The sequence below is a fragment of the Limanda limanda genome, chromosome 6 (assembly GCF_963576545.1).
Source record: "Limanda limanda chromosome 6, fLimLim1.1, whole genome shotgun sequence".
Classification (NCBI taxonomy): Eukaryota; Metazoa; Chordata; class Actinopteri; order Pleuronectiformes; family Pleuronectidae; genus Limanda; species Limanda limanda.
This window is the reverse complement of record NC_083641.1, coordinates 16972831-16994215: the sequence shown is the minus strand read 5'-3', so window position 1 is coordinate 16994215 and position 21385 is coordinate 16972831. Positions and strand designations below refer to the sequence as shown.

General features: G+C 44.7%; 1 protein-coding gene across 1 annotated transcript; it reads left to right on the top strand.

Annotated features, from left to right (window-relative positions):
• The first annotated feature begins 2861 nt into the window (after positions 1–2861).
• Positions 2862–20176, top strand: oafa (OAF homolog a (Drosophila)). The gene is made up of 4 exons (XM_061072870.1): positions 2862–3546; positions 15791–15925; positions 16021–16201; positions 18434–20176. Exons 1-4 carry the CDS (start codon positions 3244–3246, stop codon positions 18706–18708), a joined length of 894 nt encoding a protein of 297 aa, XP_060928853.1. The 5' UTR covers positions 2862–3243; the 3' UTR covers positions 18709–20176.
• The last annotated feature ends 1209 nt before the right edge of the window (positions 20177–21385 follow it).

Below are 21385 nucleotides of genomic sequence, written 5' to 3'. Positions count from 1 at the left end.
GAATAAGGAACTTTGAAGTTCTTAGATGTTGTCTTAAAGGTGAAAAGGATCTATTGGCAGACAGATCTAAATTGTAAAAACATTTTGTTTTCTTTATCTTAGAATGGGCCCTTTATATTTAAATATTTATATAAACAATACACTTACATCGGGAGTGGGCTACCAAAGGTTCTCTTTCATGATTGAAATGAGAGGATGAAGTGAGGGGTATTGTGCAGTGACAGAGAGAGCTGAACGCACTACAAATTAAATCAAACACATCCAAATGAAAAGAAACATGCGCAAATTAAGGAAACAATTGCATCAATTTTGAAGACACATGTGTTGCAAAAGGTCACAACACATCCAAATACAGAAACGTGTGGCAACTTGCGAAAACGACAATGGAAAGGTTTTCAGGGTTCCCAAAAAGGTCATTGTGACTCTTGTGACGTGATCCTCCTCCGGGCTCTACCCAGGCACCACCTCCCACCTGATTGTTCCAGACATTTTCCTGTTGTTGTGAACGCTACTGACCTGGACAATCTCCTGATGTGTTCTTCATATGCGAAACACAGACTCCAGAAAATGGCCAAACCCAATATCCCGGACATTTTCTAGAGGTCACACATAAAAAAAAGCCAATAGCTTTTATCACTGATCCAATGACGAATCACATGAGTTTTAAAAAAGCTTTGTTATCGGTATAAATAATAGTTTTTGGAAACTTTTGGAAAGTTTCTTATTGGTTGAAAATTTTGCATGTATCAACATCAGTGTGGACACATGAGTGTGAGTGTAAAGCAGATCACATGCCAGTAAGAAAACATATTCAGGGTGTTTGTATGATTTTCACATTTGCTTGTTCTCTTCTCGGGCCCATTGTTTCATACCGGACCACCGAGGTGAAGCCCTGACCTGGTTCACCCAGCCCTCCTCATTGGGTCTGTAATTACTACAGGACAACTTCCCTTCACTAACTGTAGCTTTGCACTGCCTGTCTTTATCGCTACTGGCAAACAGCCTCCCAGAGCCACTGCACTTTGGACTTCTGCCTGTACGAATACAACATGACAAGTGCAGCCAGCAAGCACGGGATCAAAATTACTCCTGATTATCAGAGAGAGGGAGACGCTGCATGTTGGTTGGCAGTGGGTTGTCTTTCACGAGGTTTAGTGAACTGTCAGATTTGACATGTGTCCCGTGTCCTGTTCTATGGGTCCAAGTTTGGCCCTGAGGCTACTTAAACCGCTCTAACTGAGATGTAGCCGCAGAATACCCGCGGCCTGACAAAGAGCTGTGTTTGCCTGACCTTCTCTCCTGCACTCTAACGGGATCCAGGGCCCGGGTTTGGTTTGCCAGGCCCCGGCTAACCATGTTTGCTCGGCTTTATGGCCTCTTCTCTGTTTGTTTTCCCCTTCACTGAAGCGTCCACCTCTTGGTCTCAGCAGCACTCGAGTGCGGCCACAATTGGGGGGAGGTTGGGTGGGGGTGGGGGTGAGGGTGGGGGGTCACCGGCCCCGGGGGGGGAGGCCCACCCAGAATGCAGTGCATCAAGCCACGCAGAGATAACACACCGCTGCTGCTCAGGTGGTTGTAGGTGCTGCAAGGATGTAACTCACACACACACACACACCCACCCACACACACACACACGCGCACACACACACACACACACACACACACGCACACACACACACACACACGCACACACACACACACACACAATGGTAATCAAACATTGGATGAGGCCCGACATCAGATAGGCAGCTTCTCTTTGTTTGGCAGCTCTCACCTAGGGCTCATCAGGCTCTTCCCCTGAGGACGTCATAAAATTTAATAACATGTGCCAAAGAGTAAAAGAGAGACTACAATTCTTTTTTAACTTCAGTTGAAACCTGTGAATCACCCAACGTCTTCAAAGGTAATAATTACCTGACAGATTTATTTCAGAGGGCCGCTATCACAACTGAACTCATAAACAAAGAGTGTCAGGGATTAGATTGATCCATTAGATAAACACCTGAGAAACAACAGGGGGGATTCTTCTTTGTTTTTACACAACTTTGTTCATTAAACTAGTGAGAGAGATAACAGGGAAAATACTAGAACATCTTACACTGAAGTTTTCCTCATTAGGATGTTGTTTATTCACACTTGTGGAATCCAAATATACAACAATAATATTTGATATGCCCCAAAAAAGACGAGTTAGAAGAATTCATGCAATGCTATTTTCATACACGTATGAACAAAGTTACGGAATTACATTTAAAAATGTAATTTATCGTATCTATCTTGATATCATAAGAAGCCTCAAGTGTTTTGATTTGTTATGTTGTTTTTCTTATTTGTTGTGTTTTGTAATTTGCCGTCTAGTTTAGTGATTTGTTGTGTTTTCGGATTTGTTGTAGTGCAATGTGATTTGCTGTTGTGTTTATGTTCTGTAATTAAATGTTTAACTCATACTGGATTTTTTCTTAGTTTTTTTGTGTGATTTGCTGTTGGTTTTTTTAAGCAACTTTTTCATCAGTTTTTTTAATTGTTGTGTTTTTATTCTTTTAATTTTATCTGTTGTGTTTTGTTATTTGTTGTTGTGTTCAATGTTTTGATTTTTTTGTGTTTTTTGATTATGTTGCTGTGTTTTTTGATTTATGTTCTCCTCTGTTGTTATGTTTTGTTGTGTGTTGTTGTGTTCTGCCCTTCAGGGCCCACCACAGTGTTGCAACAACTCCTAACTTCACCTTTGTTATAATACTTTGATATAATCAGTGCAGCCTGCTGCTGGTTGCAGAGCGATCACATGAGGCCTTTAGGGGGATGGGCAGACTTTTCAGGGGGTGGTATAGCTTTAAGAGTTTACTACCATCCCTACACACACACACACACACAACAGAAAGTTTGGAAGCGGTGGGATACCGACGGGTAGGAAGTGACGGGGGAGCATGAAGTGTCGAGGGAGGAATAAAAAGAAGACGTGAATATCCACAGAAAGCAGAATGAGGAGCAGCGTGCGAGGGGGAAAGCGGATTGCGCACGATCCTCTCACCGGACACACACACACTTTCAATGGAGGTGAACTCAGCTCCTGCAAGTGAAGAAGCAGAGATTTCAGAGAGGGGGATTGTCGTGCTGATTTCCATGTAATTCTGGAAAGTGCTTGCGCTCAGGAGGAGGAGGAGGAGGCCATATGGAGGTGCGACCTGCGAACTACAGCCCCCGAAAGACTTTTTACGACCAATCCCAGAGACTAGTTGCGGGGACATGAACGCAGACCTGGGACACTTCACCTCGCGTTTCTCCCCTTCTGTCGGCTCGGGCTGTGCGTCTTTGGGGATGTGTGCCAGCTGCGTGTCTGCGGCTTCAGTTCGGATCCTGACGCGTCTGTGCGCCCTGGTGCTGGTGGTCGCGCTGGGACTCGGGTCCGAGCTGCGGGTTCGAGTCCGGCTGGTGGACGGACTGGTGACCGAGGAGGTGCTGGAGGCGGACAGCGAGAGAGACCTGATCTCGGTGGAGTTCAAGCAGGGCGATGGGACACTCATCACTTTCATGGCGGACTTTAAACAGGTGAGAGGTGGCGACAACTCAAATTTACACACTTTTACGCACAGACCATGTCCCCCCCCCTGCGTTTTCCTGACATTATATGATGACTATGATATTTTAAAGTTGCTCTTAGACAGTCTCAATCAGAACTTGTTGCATCTGAGTCCACTCCAGGTTCCCCAAAATAACAGGGGGTCCACGAGGTCCTCAGATAAAACAAGAAGTTAATCCTGTAGATAAAGACTCAGCTTTTCCAGGCTGCAAGATACATCTGTAGAATGTGCTTAGGCTCCATCATCAGTGATGTTCCTGGGGGTCATGAGGAAGGGGTCAACATCTATTCCCCTCAACCAGGTGACCCACTAAGGGTTCATCAAGTCACAGCTTGCAAACCCGAGTAGCAACAACACACAATTTAGTCACTGTTAGAATTAGGCACGATCCAAAATTACCCAGGTCCCTGTTTCACTTGAGAAACCTGGGAGAGATTTCAGGGAGCACCGAGCCCCAACCTTCCCTTTCACTTGATTGGTCCCAGGACCAAACCGGATCAGACAGGAGTTTGTGTGTAATCTCCAAACCTCTGTTAATCCAAGTTGTGTACCAAGATGTAAGGTTGACAATCCAAAAACTCAGTTGTGGCAAATAGGAGTTATGGGTCCACTTGTTTACTAGTTGTTCTCCTTTTTCTTGAGGTATTTTTCCTACACTTTTTATTTGTGATTACAACATGAGATCAGATTTATAATCCATCAAAGCTTTAATCAAATTACCGCACTTGCCTTGTGGTTCCTTCTTAATTGTTGCAAAGGATGCAGGGTCACCGATGTGAAAACCCCCCCAAACGTCCTGGAGTAGATGGTGTAACCCAAGTAGGGCTTTGGTTTCATTCATGGTTTTCCATCCCAGCATGCGTCTGGCAGAGGTCAGGACAGCTGCTGCTCCTCAGATGTGGTTGCCCACAGACCCCAGCGGCCCTAGAACGCCCGCCGCTCGTGGGACCGGCCCGGAGCGGAGCACCAGCAGCAGCAGCAGCCATATTTAGAATTCTTCTAAAAGTAGACGAGCTGATCAAGCGTCCCTCCCTGTCTCGGCACTGCATTTGAGTGTGTTTTTTTTTTTTTTTTTTTAGGGAAGATGACACTGTTTCACTTTTGACCATCCCGACTCTGTCACATAAATGTCAGAGCTGGAGGGAAAAGTACAACTGCTGAGCACGAGGGGAGGGGTGGGGGGGTGGGGGGGCTCACAGAGCAAAGGCATGTGTCTGTGATGGTTGCTGTCACACAGAAGCTGACAGGCTGGCGAGATGTGAAGGGGGAGATTTACCAGGATTAAGTGGGCATGTCTGACCTTTTTGATCCGCACGTCTGGTTCACCAACCAAAACAGCTAATTTAAAGTTGAAAGAGAAGAGGCCGTCGCCCCCAATCATTGGTGACACACCGATATAAAGAGATGTACACTGATCTGTGAGCAGGCGACCGGCGTTGCTGCGTCCCTTGATGCTTGCACACACACACACACAAACACACACACTCACACAGGCGCACATATGGTTTTGTTTACTTGAATAAAGCCAACGAAAACCTCTTAGATCACTTTACTTTTCCGTTGCTTGATTTATCTGCTCCAGTTGTAGGTCGCCCTCCTTGCCCCCTCCCTCTCTTTCTCCCCCTGTCCCCCTCCGCGTCTCCTGCTTGCTCCTCACCGCTCTCCCCTCAGTTCTCCTGCATGTGGTTTTTATTCAGCTCTTGTGCAGTATCTCCAGAATTTATGGAAAGTTGGATGAGCTGTCACTTCCAGCTGCCATGAATATACAGTCCAGATGAACGCATGTGGGAAGAACAGAGCGTTTTAACAGGGATGTTGAACACTGGAGAGATTATAATGAACTTCACAGCCAACGGTGGATTCTGTAGCCTTCTGGTACAAATCTTCTTTCGTTACTCGGGATAGATAAGTGAATGTAACTGATCAACAAGCATTTCCACATGTGTCTTTTATTCTTTAAAGTCTACCATCTTTATCAGTATCATTTCCAAAGAAAGGAAATCAGACAGCCAGCCTCTCGCTCCTCGGTGCTTTGTGAATACGTGGCAGAGATGTGATGGTTAAATGTTCGAGCCATTAGAGACCGGTGGAGTGCTCTGCTGGATGTGAGAAGGAAGTTTAGTCAACCTTATCCAAGCAATGAATCACTGTGAGAATCAGCCGCACTGTGATTCCAGGACGGTTACGTTTGCTGCGATGGCATGTAGACATATGGAAAAGATAATGTGGTTCAGCTTACGCTCGACACTTCGGTGTCATGCTGAGTAAAAATCCACATGTACGTAACACATGAGAATTACTTTCAAACCACTGAAGAACTGTCACATTATCATTTTTGATTATTGTCCAAGAGCATTTGCAGGTTACAAACATATTTCCAACCATGTTAGTACCGGGGGAAATCCACAATTTGATTTGAGGTAACAGGACATTTCATTTTTGACGTCTTTTAATTTGCATCATATCTACTTTACCTTTTATTTGTCCATCTCTGCTTTTAACTTTTGGGGCAAAGATGCATGACGAAGGTAAAATCCAGTTTTTACCAGTTAGCCAATCTGCTGTTTTCTCCTTCTACTGTTTTTATTAGTCACTCTTACCGGATCCGGATTATTCATTACTATTTGCACTGTAATGTGAATAAAACTTTAACACATGACCTCATCCGTGAACGTGATTTGACCATAGGGTCGATTTCCCCCAGCAATGGTGGTGAAGACCACAACTCCCATGATCCCACGCTGCTTCACAATGTCCTCAAACAAGGAATTTTGTCATTGTTTTGATTGAGAGAGCGCTAGCTATCAACATTGCATCCTGCACATTCATTTGAGTAATTTAACTCTCCTCCTATCCGGTGTCACAGTCGAGTATTTACAGCTGAATCTTCTCTCAATTATGTGAAATTGCATCAATCTGTGTGATAACAAGCTGTGGCAAATGTACAATTGTGCAACACACAACACATGTGAATGCAGATGCACTGTTGTAACCTCCTACTGACAGTTATTTGTTATTTGCTGATCTGTTTTTTTTTGTTCGGCAACCACTGCAACAATTTATGGTCCTACACAGTCACAGACCTTGAGCTGAACATAAACCATGTCTCGGAGATTAATCCCAGGGAAATGTCTCGCATTTTTGGAGAGGCTGTTTTGGGTCTCTCCAGATGTAGGGCCTTTGTCAGAAGTTAATCAGTTTGTTCTCCGTGTGTCTGACTTTCATGTCCAACTAGTGGGTTTGATCAATGCAGGAATGCGAGTGACTTCACACAGGCTCTTTCTCGGCTGAGTTCACACTTGAAGAAGGTCTCATTTCTTGGAGGAAATGGTGCACATCCTTCATGCACCTTGGCTACAGTATATATTAGAACATCTGAGAGCACTGTTGGAACAGTTTTGTGTCTTTTGGAAATATACAAGTAACCCTTTGGTCCCAATAGTGCAGAAGGATTTGAAAAGGCTATTCAAGCTTTCTATATACACTGGTGTTGTCAGATCATGCTCAAACAGTCTGCTGTCATTTGAAGTTGAAGTTTCAGACAACATGGGGCTGTATGTGAGAGGACAAATGATCGAGGCATTTTGAGGAAAATCATGAAAATGTCAGAGTGAGTCCATGTGGGAATACCGCAGGAAAATTCATAGCAAGTTAAAGGGCGTGTTGATGGCGTTTCGAACGTGCGACACTTGCAAAACTTCAATTTCTTCGTAGATTTTCTTGTCACCACAAAAATAAATGTGTCAGTATCTCCTCCCACCATCTTCGACGTGAGAGATTTCCCCTGCGAATCTAAATGTGTAAGTTCTGTCATGCCTTCTGCATCACCCAGACACCAGCTATCGCCCATATGCTCCCAAAAGGTTCCTGTAGTTGTGAACGCATCTGACGAGAGACAATCTGCTCTGGAAAATATCTGGAAAATGGGGTGCGGACTGATCACATAAAAAATGACATCAGTTTTGAAAAAGCTTCAGTATTATTATAAATAATACAAAAACAATAAAATAATATACAACAACAATTTGTTTTGGAGAGTTTGTTCTCGGCATGAAAGTTGTAACTGTGTCTATGTCAGTGTTGACACTGCATGAGCGACCTCTTGCTGTGCTGGGTCAAGTGACTAACAGATGTCAGGAAGTCACTCGACCATCTCACACGATCACGTTAAATGGTTCTCGATTTTGTAAACAATGGCGCCACGATGTGAAAGAGCACGTCTGCCGCTTGTGTTAATTCAGTCTTTATGAAGCGGATTGAGTTGCGGCCTGGGGCCGAGCGATCAGCTCACGCTGTACTGTATATCCTGATGTGTATACTGTCTTCAAAGTACAGCGGCTTTATGTCATTCGCTCAACAATGAGCTCGCTGTAAGAATGAGCTGAAGATTCTTCACACACCCTCATGTGCTATGTTAAAAGCAGAATGGGAGGTGGGAGGCCTCTCTCTCTCTTTTGGATACACAATATCTGTGACCCAATTTGGCAGGTGACCATTCTTAGGTCTGTCACGGCCTTCACTTACATCATCGCTCATCAGAATTGCAGTATCTAGTGCAGTGGCCATTCCAAACATGCCTGGTTGCCTTGACTATGGATACAGCTTTATTTCTGAAACTGTAAAAGTGAGCTGTGGCGAGTAAAGGCCGACTGCTGCACTCCACAGAACCACGAAGCTGAGTCACCGCCGCTGCACAAAGGGCTGTTCACCTGTTTAGTGAAGCTCAACTTCTTATTGCTGTGTTCATGAGTATTGCTTTTCCAAATCACACCTAATTGGACACTGCTCATCCTTTGGGCCCTTATCAATATACATCCCAAGTGTGAAGCCAATGAGATGAACGATTCTCAAGATGCGTGAGCCCGCATACAGACAAACCAACTGACAGAGATTTGTGGAATTAATAGATAGTGGAACTTGAACTGTAGCCATTATGCAAACTGTCCTGTGTGGGGGCGACCTTTTGGCAATTCATTTAGTTATTTTCTGTTTTCTGGGAAATGAAACCACTGTTAATTGTATTTGTTCCTGCCTGCTGGCTCATGACATCAGGTACAAGTCGGTGCAGTCACCTCGGGGCTGCCACACCTCGCCTCTCACTCAATACTGAAACACCATCCCACTTTGTCACTTGCACAAACTTGTAAAGACTTGTTTTTTTTTACAGGTACGTGTGACCTGTTCCCGGAAATGTTGTTGTAACACACTGTGGGGACAGACGATGACTTTTGGGAAAGGTTACAGTGAGTCATCTGCGAGTCACAATCGGTCAGTGAACTCATCCGTGTTATAAATTCGGCCTCAGAGTGATTTGAAAATGAAACTCTTAACATTGCGTTTCACTTCTTCCTCCGTCAGCACAATGAACGTTCAGATATTCGAGCTGTTATTTGTGTTGAGCGGTCACTCGGAAGACTTCTCCTTCCTGCTCAGCCTCCCTTGTCATGATGATGCCTCTTTTCTGTGTGGGAGAGAGAGAACTCCGCAAATAAGTTAATGATAAAACAGCATGTGGGATTCAGACAAACTGCCCTGCTCTCGCTTTTCAAGAAAAATAGTCCCTCATTACCTAGAATTAGATAAATAAACATTTAATATTATTACATAGGTTTGAGTGAGCCCCTGTTCAGTTTTGGTGTGGATCCAGGAATATTGCGAGAGCTAGCGTTTTTCTACATTTCCATGGATTTCTCAGAGAATATTTCATAAGTCTTAACGAAAATAAATCAATAAAATCTGAATCTAGTGACTTTAAATTTCATCAGAGGACTGTCGGACCATTGCTTTAATAAATACACTGTTCCCTTTTAGTTTATATATTAAATTATTGCAGATTTTGGGTTCATATTAATTAAGTTATGTTGCATTGTCATTCCAATATGTGCAGGCCAGCGTTTACCTTTCCAAAGATCTCTTATATCTTTCTCCTAACCCCCCTTTGTTCTGGTTGACTCTGAATCCCAGTGGAAAAAAAAGCCTCTTCTGTGGCCTTGTTGTGGCCCTTCAAGGCCCCACATGGGCCCCTTTGGCCTCTGGTGGCCTCGGTTGATGTCTTTATCCGTGGTCCTCCCCCCACCGTACAGGCCAGATGTTCGTATGTAACGCTGCTGATAAAGAAAAGGGCTTCCCCTTCCCACAGTGACGCAGGGGGAGACAGGAACAGCTATCATTCACACGTTCAGATCCTTTTTATTTCTACTCCAGTGATCAGCGACAGTTGAGTGCACCGAGCTGCTCTCGCTTCCTTTGATGGATAAGCAGACGGCAGTTGTGGCTTGCACTGTGCATAGCTGCGATCACTCAGAGGTTTGAAGATCACAGTTGGCAACGGAAAGCTAACAAAGGGTTTGCTCTGCCAGATCTCCCGTTTTGATCCCTGCACAGTGTCCTGAAGTGCACTTTAGTCAAATCTGTCCCTGGCTCTGTCCTTTTTGGCTACTTTACACAAAGGTACTGTGTTTAACTAGACTCTGCAACTCTGGTGACAGTTCAGTTCTATGGCTAAAGTTTAAAGTCAGTGACAGTATTACACCACCCTTGTTTCTTTGTCAAATAAACTGCTCTTGTGTCACTTTTCCAGCCATGAAATAGAACTCCTACAGTAAATGTTAAGAAAAAGAGCAAAGCAAGAAAGTTTATAGTACTTTTAAAGAACACTTTAGAAAGTAGAATTTTTTTTTTCTCAAAGAAACATTTAATATTCACATTTTCCCCATTTTTAATAATATTATTGCTAGAAGCAAAAATGTTCGGTGTCTAAAACACACAGTATGCATATATGAATTTATTTATATATCATATTTGCATACTAGGCTTTGAAAATATAGCATTATTCATATATCTGCCTTTCCCAAAAAGTTTTTCTTATAAATAGTTTGAATTAAAGCATTAGTTTTTATATTCCTTTGCCTTAAAACAGCTGTTGGTGTTTGTCCAGCCGCAGGATATGAGAGCTGCAGTTCAATGGTTAGAGGCAGAATGGGAGAGTAGCTGTCTCTATTGTTTTTTTCCCTTATCTTTCTGTCTCATTTCCTTCCCTGTTAGCACTCGCTGTTTGTCTCTAATTTCCTGAATGCAAAAGTCTCCATAAACAGTTTGGGTGTCTGGATAATTGTATCCAGATTCTGTGTGAAGAAATGGTTCCCTCAGTGTGGCCTGCACATATTTTACACAGGGTTGAAGCATTTGGAAGATTTATTGAAAGCTGCTGGTGCGGTTTTTATGTTTCGACTCCTGAGTTCATGTTTAACACTCGAGTATTAAAACTCCAGCAGTAGGCAAAGTAAGTTACCTCCCGATGTTGCCAAAGAAATAGCCAGGGCGAACTAATTTCTTTGTGTGGCCTCCCGTGTTTGCATTGTCCATTCACTGCCACTGTTTACTAATTGGTTCACTCTTTGGACAGCCAGGTGTGACCAGCCCCAAGATGTGACTCCACATTCCTGCCTTCGGAGCCTCTGTAATTAGCTTCAACTCAAGCATTTCTTCGCGCAGCAGCTTTTCTCCCGCTCCTTTTGTCTGTCTCCCCCTCTCCACCCCTCTCTCTCTCTCCCCCAACGTGTTCCTTAATCCCTGCCTACACCTGTGCTTTCCCACCGCGCTACGCTCATGCACCCCGGCAAATATCTTCCCCATCCCAAAATATGGTAAATCCATGTTGTTTTTAGAACGAAGTCAGAACCATTTAGTGAGGTTGGGTGGTCTGAAAAGTCAATACGAGGTTTCATCTGGTATCTTACTACAAATACAAGATTATTGGATCAACTGGATTCTATGAGCTTTTATGTTTGAGTTCCATTTTCCAAAGCATCTGTACGTGAGAATGCAGAATTCTGTTCTGGAACTTTTCCTGCCAGGCCCCCCAGAGTAAAATGTTCGAGTGAGCCCATGTGAGAATACATCAGGAAAATGTCCGGAAAATTTAGTGTGCAGGGTCGGCTTGATGATAACATAGGATGGAGAAGAGGTGTCCTACAAGACAAGAAGTTATTTGGGGACAGAATGAAATTCAAGGTTTTTTGGTGATAAGCGCCAATGCCAGTGTCAATGTACTGTAAACAAAAACACGTGATTTCCACAGCAGAATTTCGATGACATGTCCTGCCTCCTGCGTGCTCAACCCAGACGCCACCCGTCACCTGAAAGTTCCAGACATTTTCCCCAACAGGACAATCTTCTGCTGCGTGAAAAAAAACTTCCAGAAAATATCAATACCCTATTTTCTGGACATTTTCCAGTTCATGTCTGAAAATGGCTTTTGCAGGCTCAGTAACCCCTGACTAGGAAAGGGACTTTAAAAAAGGAAAAACAATAGATTACATTTTTATTTTTTATTTTTATGAATCCATCTCTATGATTTCAGCTCTAAACAATTACTTTAAAAGGTAATTTCCGACCATTGCACATACCCAGAGAGACCCACTATGATTTCAAATGACTCATGGTTGACCAGCAGCTAGCCATCAGCCTTATCAACAGACAGGGTCTTAGAGGGGATTGGAAAACAGGAAGAACTCGCTGCACAGGGGGATAGCTACTGGTACACTGTGTGTGTGGGTGTGTGTGTTGTGGGGGTGGGTCGGTGGAAGGGGGTCTGTCCCAGTGTGTGTGCATGCCTTTCTGTGAGTTCAAAAGTCCATCCATGCATGTAAGTGTGAGGTGGCACAGTTTGTATGAAAAATCCAAAGTTAACGTTTTATGTCTTGTAGTATTTCACTGTGACATTTAAACTGCTCTCAGCCACAGAAGCCTGGTAGAAAAATGGGGTTATTTTTATACCAGTATATGAGCTTCACACAGATCTGATTCTAAGAGCCAGTAAACCAGGTACATGCTCCGTAAAGAGACTGCACTTGGGCCAGGTGGGTTACAACTTCAGTGCCGGAGAATGTTCTCAGTAAATGGCACCCTTTGAGTGTCTGAATGGGCTTTTGTGCACCTCATTAAATAATCTGGCCCACCAAAGGTAGCCACAAACGCAACAGGCCCCCACCTATCTCCTGTTTAACAGGTCTTAGTATGACCCAAATGTCAGGTTGCATGAATACAGACTTGTGTTTGGCTGTTGGCCAGCGCTAGTTTGTCTACAAATGCACTAAGTCCCCGGTGTCAAGGAGCAATGCCGAGGAATCTGTACTTATGTGGATTATTTATAGCCGGGCTGACATTTACGCGGCTCTGGTGGGGAAAAAAACTCAAGGCAACACTGCCCTTTGATTATGGTATTGCCCGTCTCTTTCAAGAAGAGGGAAATGTCACTTTTAATTCTTAATGTCCGTACCTGATGATTTTCTCTAAATGCTGGTCTGCAAACCTTTCATTTGATGTAGGTCTGAGGAAATGCACTTTTAGGTGGTGACTCACTTCCCTGATATAGGAACAACCACTTCCATAAGCAGTAGTTTTGAATCTAATTTGACTTACCCTTCAGTTTCGAGCTCTGGCAGGTTGAGTTGACTGTTAAGTTGCAGTTTTGTTTTTCTATTTAGATGCATCGCCAGCATTAAACTAATCTGCATGTTTTTTATACAAGCAACATTTGACTGAATCTTTATATAGAGAGCAAAGGTTCTGCCACGACAGGAAACAGTATGTTAACCACTTCTGCTCTTCCCATGGACTGATAGAAAGACAGATGACAAAGTGAAGCCAAAGCATCTCAATCGCATGTTAGTGGACGGGACATGAACCAAACAGTCAAAGTACACATCAATTTCTTTTTTAATAGCCTGTTTCTGTTATTTGCAGTTCTTATCACAGTGATGTTTGTTCAAGTGCTCATCTTTGCAGTCAGTTTGGTTGAGATTAGTTATTTGACAGCTGAGACTGACTCGTGATTGGTCGGCCGGTGGGACCTCGCCGCCAGGGCTCCACCCCCTGTGCAAGATGGTGGCATTGATATCAGTCTCTCCTCATCAACACTTTGTATTAAGCTCCGACTTGTTCGGATGCCGCCTGTCATCCAAACAGCAGTGTACATTTCACTCGTTTTACCACCTTCTTCTTTTCATCACACTCTGAGTGTGTGTGTGTGTGTGTGTGTCTTCACCAGCCCGTCAGCGTGTGCATGGGCCAGTGCTGGTTTTCAGGCAGTGAGTCTGGTCTTGTCCAAACAAACGGTTGAATCCAGCAGCTTCTGTCTGGAACAGAGATGTGGCAGATGATGTCATTGTTATTACTCTATTGGCTGGCAGAAGCCGCGCTGATTATTATCTCAGCTGCACCTCAACTGCCGGGATACCAACGCTGGTTTTTGTTTTTTAGCCATTTGAGCAATCGTCTGCCGACTGTAGCCTCACATTTAGCATAAAAACAAAAGAGTGGTGTTGATTGTCTCATCTTACGCTGCATGAAAAGCCTAAAAAACAACTATCCCCGTAAATTGTCCCATTGTGTACAGATGGTGTCGGGTTAAGTTGCATCAGAAAATGTTGTCGCCACAGTTTGCACCGGTGCCCTCCCCTCGCCTTTTTGGCCTAAATCCAATTGCGTGGCAGCAGCAGTAGACAATCATTAATCTGGACACATAATGACACCAGAGGAGGAGGAGGAGATCTCGGCATCCACACTTTAGTATCAAGCAAAGTTCCAAAGAAGCGGAGTCAGTGGGGTTCTACCCTGCCTCTCTGTAATTACCCAGAGAGCCCTGGGGCAGATCCATGTGGCTGAGACGAATGCCTTCCCCCTACTCTCTCTCTCTCCCTCTCTCTCTCTCTCTCTCTCGCTGCCTACACACACAGCGTCCCAGTGTAGCGCCATGTGTCTGCAATATGGGAGGTCTGGAAGCCGTGGCCTCCGCGTCTCCCTTCACTTGAGGGGAAATGGCACTCTCGACCGTCTCTGTTCACGATGATATATCGGTGCCTCCTCTGGTCCTGACATTCTCTTTAATCAGTCAGACTTTGTTCTCTCTGTTTAAAAAACAACAACACGAGTCCTGGGTTATTATCACAGCATGGCTATTTCATTTCAACTTTCTGGGTTTCTTTGAGTCTATGAGTTTTTTCATGAAGCGGCTCACGGAGATCTGTTGGAGGGAGGAGGAAAGAGGGGGGGGGGGGTGTTGGTGGTGATCCGAGGTTAATATCTCGCAAAGCCTGTGAATCAATATTTGCTCAGTGATTTGCTTTCCAAAGGTCAAATAGCATCGCACGATTGTCTTGTGTAATAGCCGTGCTTGTGTTGTACGCCTGCCAGAAAACTCTTTTCACAGATAGAAGTGGCGCTCGGGAGGGGGGGGGGCACCGGCGATCACACAAAGCAGAGCGTAAACACGTTTTCGGCAGGTTACATTGCTCTCCTGCCAGTGCGTACATTCTTGCAGGGAGGCGGTGGGACCATCGAGCTCGGAGGAGGACTCGATGGAGTTATCTTTGCTCCCATGTTATCGGCAGGGTTCCTCCTGCTTGGGGAGTGACGGCCTCGGTACCTCTCCTCCTCCTCCTCCTCCTCCTCCGAAACCTGTTTGCTTCGGACGGGTGTGTGAAAAGCGGAGGAGGGGTGTTTGGGACTGTGTGTGCCTGTTTTGGAAGCTGAAGCCAAGGAGGGGGGGTGTCTGATGAGAAGGGAGACAGGTCTGCTGCTCTGCTCTGCTCTCCCCACAGCTGGAGCTTCCCATCATGCTTTGCTCTTACGGAACTCTTTATGGCCTTTGGTTCGGCGCCAGATCTCTGTCACGTTTGCCAGCAGCAGCAAGGTTTTTGTGTGCGTGTGTGCGCCCGAGGTCTCCGCTATCACCGTTTTCCTATTTCTACGGCTCCACATAAAACAGAGCGGTCAAAAAACTTTATACGGCATGCAGTACTCGGATGAGTGTGCCATGAAACGGGCCCATGAGCCTTAATTTGACAGCAAAAGTAACCAGAGCATGACTGGAGCGACGTCTCACAGGCGTACAGACAATAAAAAGTATCAACAAACTGTCAGATGAAACTCTATGGCTGGAGAGAAACATAAACTCCCCTTTTGCTCTGAGCAGACGGTTGTTTGAGCATCTTTGAACTCCCCCCATATTGAATTACTCTGTGTGTCTGGAAAATTGCTGCATCAAGTACCAGAATGGAAAGACTATTTGTTCTAAACTGTATGAGCCTGCGCATATAAACAGTGAGTTATGACAACCCAAGCCTCTCGCACCACTTCAATGTCGTGTGGGAACTGTCTGTGTATCCGCTCAGCCGGCCAGACATCTCTGATCTCGCCGTGTCTTGCAGGATGTGAAGATATTCCGGGCGCTGATCCTCGGCGAGCTGGAAAGAGGGCAGAACCAGTACCAGGCGCTGTGCTTCATCTCTCGCCTCAACCGCAATGAGATCATCCCCAGCGAGTCCATGGCCCGGCTCAGACAGGTACGACACTGGGGGCGACATTTTCACCCGGGTTATTCTCCTCAGTTGAATGATCACTTTGAATCGCTCATTATCCTCCTGCTCTGTCTGCTCAGAAAAATCCTCATGCCATTCGCCTGGCGGAGGAGCGGAGAGGCCTGGAGCAGCTGACCATGAGCGTGGCCGTCAACCTCAGCCGGGCGCATCAGCTCAGCTCCCACATCCACAACATGTGCAGCGAGGCCCGGGAGGCCGTCTACACCCGGGAGTCAGATATCAAACACTGGCTGGATAAAGGTCAGTGGTCATCGTGCAGCTGTTTTATTATTGAAATCTTTTGTAGGTGGATTGAGCAACGTGTTAAGGCTCCTTTATGCTACTCCGTTTTGACGGACACGGACAGATAGGACCGCCGTCTCTGCCGGGGAACGCCCTCTCCGAGCGCCTCAGAGAGCTTTTCGTGCATCTCTGATTTTTCTAGCTGTCCGTGTTTATTTCGGAAAGCCTAGGGACAGCCCTTGGCTGTGATTGGTCCGCTAACGACATCATTTCCGTACGACGTCATTTCCGGACCTCAAACTTCCTGCTTCTTTCCCTGTATCACAACAAAACCAAACACACCTACGATTCTACAATTAATGTGACGTGTGTGTTAAGCCAGCGGAGTTGTCCGGCTGACGGTGGTTGTTGAGAGCACTGACGGCATGTGTGCACGGTCACATACAGTTATAACGAGTTCCCATAACGGCGCTAGCGGGCTAGCCACCATGCTAACTGCACGAGTAACAGTGCAAAAACCCGCTGTCACGACTTTAATTCCACTTCTATCATGACACTGTTTCTACAATACCGTCAGGTTCGAAGCAAACACTGGGTAGTAGTTATTGTCGGGAGTCCCTGCTTCAAGCTGTGGGATTAGCAACACAGTTCGGAAACAAGACCGGGGAACCGCTGCGCTAAGAAACGATTACATCAGCATTTTGACCTGCTGGGTGTCACTTTATTTTATTTAGTTGCCATCATAGCCTACACTGTGTGTGAGGAAAGTGGGGAGTAAGTAAATAAACAGCGTGGACTTCTTCTGATTACTCATGAGGTAGGCTTCTCCAAGCTTGTCTTCCGTTGCGCCACCTACTGTTCTGGCGGTGAATTGTTTTCAGCACGGAGAACTATAAATTAAAAAGTGTCCGTCCGTTCGGTAACGGATTCGGAGTAGGATAATGGAGCCTTAAGTCTGTTAGTTTATCTCTTCTCTACCACCCCTTATCTCTACTGACTGTCTTTATCCCCCCCCCCACACACACACACACTGTCCCTGTCATCCGTATCTCCTCAACACCTCTTTCCTCATGTCAGTGATATGACTCCACAGTTTATCTCGGTTTTTTTTAAGTGCTATGGCTACATCACATGAACTCTGGAAAATTCCCATAAGAAGAACACAGCAGGAGATTGTGCTGGTCAGACATGTTCACAATAACAAGGATATGTCCAGAACATTTAGGGGAGGGCCCGGGAAGAGTGTGAAGGAGGCAGGAAGTGACTTTTTTTTATATCCACACCGGTATTAGACCTTATTACCAAAAGCTCTTGAATCTCATTGACATCTTTGAAAGCGTCCAATATGTGTATAGTATATAGTGTATAGATGCAGGGATTGCGGTTATATGTAACCATATTATCACCCGTGGAGATGGAATGTTTATGTGGGTGTGGGTCTCTAAATAATCTGCTAAAATAATTCCTTTGGGTGGGTGATGGGCAGATGAGTCGAGCATACGTGTGGATTCAGATGTTGTCAGAGCCGATCTGTGCATCTCAAGTGTAAAGATATTCGTCTTGTTTTCACTTTTTTGTGTTTCGTCTATCGCATATTTTAAAATCCGTCAACACGCCCACTCGCTGCACACTTGTTGCCAGGAAAAGTTCCCGAGAGAGTTCGGAGCAGCTGACATTTGGCGTCCTCTCATGCAGCCCCTACATAAAATTTCAGGAAAATGTGTGGACTTCAGTGCGTGTCTGACAGCAGCTTAAGCTTTACTTTAGAAAACCTGAGTAGGTACATTTCGTTCATTCCTCCAAACTGTCTGTCCACATTCCCGCTTCCCTGAATTTAAAACACAGTAATAAAGTCTTATCTAGCCGAGGCCTTATAGTGGAATCCAGTGAGATCCTGCATCTTAATGGCAATGAAGTCCAAATTGTCTGAGCTGAGGAGAATCCATACGACAGCACCATTGTCCGCTGACAGCACTGTTGCAGGGAACAATGTTGATGGTCATGGCTCACAAAGCTCTCTTTTGCATTAAACACGCCGTGCACTGGTATCTGCAAAGAGAATCACAGTCGCGTCTCCTTTGCATAACAAAGCTTCCAAATCACGGCACCGTCTCCCTCCTTTTGGCCACTTTGTTTACCCTCTTCAGTTCAGTGAGAGGGAATGATTCACTCAGCTGTATGATAGCATGCTTTTTGTGTATAACGCTGAACCCTCTGATAATAACACCCCTGCTCCTGTCTGTGTCGTAGGCGTGGATGCCTCCATATTCGAGGTCCTGCCCGTGACCACGGAGGCGCCCAGCTTCCAGGCCTGTCACTCCACTAAAGACTTGTGGCAGCCCTGTGTCTGCACGTACAGCCTGCGCCTGGAGTGGTACCCGTGTCTGCTGAAGTACTGCCGCAGCCGGGACACCACGGGCAGAGGCAGCACCTACAAGTGTGGCATCAAGAGCTGCAGCAAGGGCTACCATTTCACCTACTACGTTCCCCAGAAGCAGCTGTGTCTATGGGACGAGGAGACCTAGCGTTTGTTTCTGGACCGGGAGGGGGGAGAAAAGAGATGCTTCCCCCTCCCATGCTGTTCAAAGTAAACACAGAAACACTGGACCTCAGTTTATGGGAGGACGAGTGAGGCTGTCTCAGATGGGGAGTAGGGAGATCCAGACATTCCAGCTGAAACAGAAACAAATTCAGGTTTGCAAAGGAGACCAAAACCTTCACGGAGGGACAGATGGAGCACGTTGTTCGAAAAGACTTGTTCAACTTTCTGGGGAAATGACATATCACCAACTACAATGTGTCCTTGCCAAACAACTCTTTTGTGCCTTGCTTTTTTTGAGGGGGAAATGACTGGAGCAGTTGACGGAGACCAACAACAATAACCTCTCAAAGAAGAGAAGCTACTGTATGCACAAAGCTGGACAGTGCGTTACTCTTCCATCCTGATGAAGGAATATTCGGATGGCGGATTTCTCCCTCTTCTAAAGCTCTGTGAAAAACCTTTGTATATCCGGCTAAATGCCTGTTTATAACAATGTAAGCTGGCTGACAAAGAAAATGTTTCTTCAATGCTGGCTTTATTTATTTTAGTTGCAAAGTGAAATTATGGAGGACTATTTTTGTATATATTTTTTTTAAATAACCTCATCCTTTTCTCCTCCTCTTTCTTTTCAATTAAACTAGCTCTTAATCTTATATATCCAAACCACAGGTCCTCAGTAGCAGGACGCATTCAAACACATTTCAGAAACATTTTTAACCTCCTGGTTAAAATCCAGATGTCGCGTTACTTCCACGCCTGGTTTATCATTTTATTTCAGTTTTAGTTCAGCTTCACCCGCCACTCACATCCCACGTCTGTTTCCAGTAAACCAAAGTCACAAGTAAATACTGTCAAAGGGGGCAAAGTTTACTTTTTTAGAAACAGACTCTTCAGTATGATGTTTTCCTGTAATCTATACTGCCATCTACTGGTCATACAGTGTTTCTTGAGTTAACGGTTTCGTGTCTCCTAAATGTTAATAATTTATACATCTCATATCCCTGATTATTTACAGACGTAATTTAAGGAGCACTTCTTAAACTTGTTGGACCAAATGTCATTGTTCTCTCTGTCTGTTCCTTTGAGCAATAGTTTGGAAGTATTTTTTGGGGAGTTACTCTCATCTCCATCTTCATTTAAATCTTTACTGCCATATCAAACGTTCCTTTTTTTGTTGTTATGTATGTCCTGCTAACTAAAGAACCAAACGAGTGAAGCATTTCTAATCGTGGCCTTTTCTGGTGATCAAGTGCCTTAACATTTCCACTGATATCTTTGCTATGTAATTATGTAGTTTAAGTTGTGAAATATATTTCTTTTTCTATGAAAGAGTTCTGAATATGCTGTAAAAGTTGCCATAAGGAGAAAATGAAGCAGTTAGGTGGTGTTCCATTTCTGAGTTGTTTTACATGAATTGTTTCAATAAAGTCCTTCCTTGCACTGCATACTAATACTGTGCTTATGCATGTTTATTATTATGACTTTATTACCTTTGCGAAGGAGGTTATGTACTTGTGTTTTCACCCGAGTCCATTTGTTTGTAAGCGAGATGACACAAAATCTACTTGACAGATCTCTTGATGGATGCGGTATGGGTCAGGGAAGAACCCATTCAATTTTACAGACATTGTGAGAAAGGGAACTATTTAACAATTTTCTAGATTTTTGGGAAATAATGATTGGATCTTGACGAAAAACACATTTAGGGGACTGATATTTGAGTGTGGGCAATTTGGAGTAGATCCAAATAAATATCTGGATCTAGTGGAATTACATCTCTATACTGGGTGCCAGTCTGGTTAGGTTACTATCTGAACACATAATAAGCATATTAAACCTATCGACTACTGGATTATATATGTAATAATTTAACATTAACTTCCTACTTCAATGTGCTCATGTTCAAATAACCATTTACTGACTCAAACCATGAGGTCAAACAGGGGTCCAGCTGGAACAATGGGACTGAATGCCTTGCTTATGGACACTTTGGCAGGCTGTGTCACTAGTGTAGGAACCCAGTTCAAGCCGGTAGCAAGTTCTCTGCAACCATTAAACTATTCTGCAGCGTTTGTTATATTAATACAACGAATTTCTTCCATTTTGTGCAACTGGTGCTGGAAATGCTGCGTGTAATTTGCGTCGGTGACCGCTAGCTGTCGCTTTTACCACATTTAAGAGAGGAGACAGCTTCAAGTGTTTGGGGAAGAAATGGAGGAGAATGGGAAATATGTATTTTCTATTGAACATTAGATAATCCTGGCTTAATATTAAAACTACAGTGCAGTATAAGATAAAACCACTAGGGCCTACCGCTTGTTAGTATAACTAGTTGCTCCATGTGCATGTACGGTGGCTGACGAGGTGCAGGACGGATCCAGGGATGCTGAGGGAAGCTGCTGTTGTTGCCACCGTCGGAATCAGCGATGAAGGAGGACAAGCAGCAGCTGGAGGAGTGTGTGTGTCTATGTGTGTCTTTGTGTGTGTGAAAGCCTCCTCCAGATACACAACCCACCCAGGACCCGAGTGAAGAAGCTGCCCCATGTTTTCCTTTAAGGTAATTGATGTTCCCCCTCTCCATCACTTAGCTTAGCGCTTTGTTAGCCTCTCTGTGGTTATGCTAACTGCCCTGATCCAGCTAACTGAGTGGCCGGATGGAA

Coding starts and splice junctions, on each gene's coding strand:
- oafa (XM_061072870.1), top strand. CDS start 3,244: ATGAACGCAGACCTGGGACACTTCACCTCGCGTTTCTCCCCTTCTGTC. Junction 3,547..15,790: donor TCATGGCGGACTTTAAACAG/GTGAGAGGTGGC, acceptor CGTGTCTTGCAG/GATGTGAAGATATTCCGGGC. Junction 15,926..16,020: donor CCATGGCCCGGCTCAGACAG/GTACGACACTGG, acceptor CTGTCTGCTCAG/AAAAATCCTCATGCCATTCG.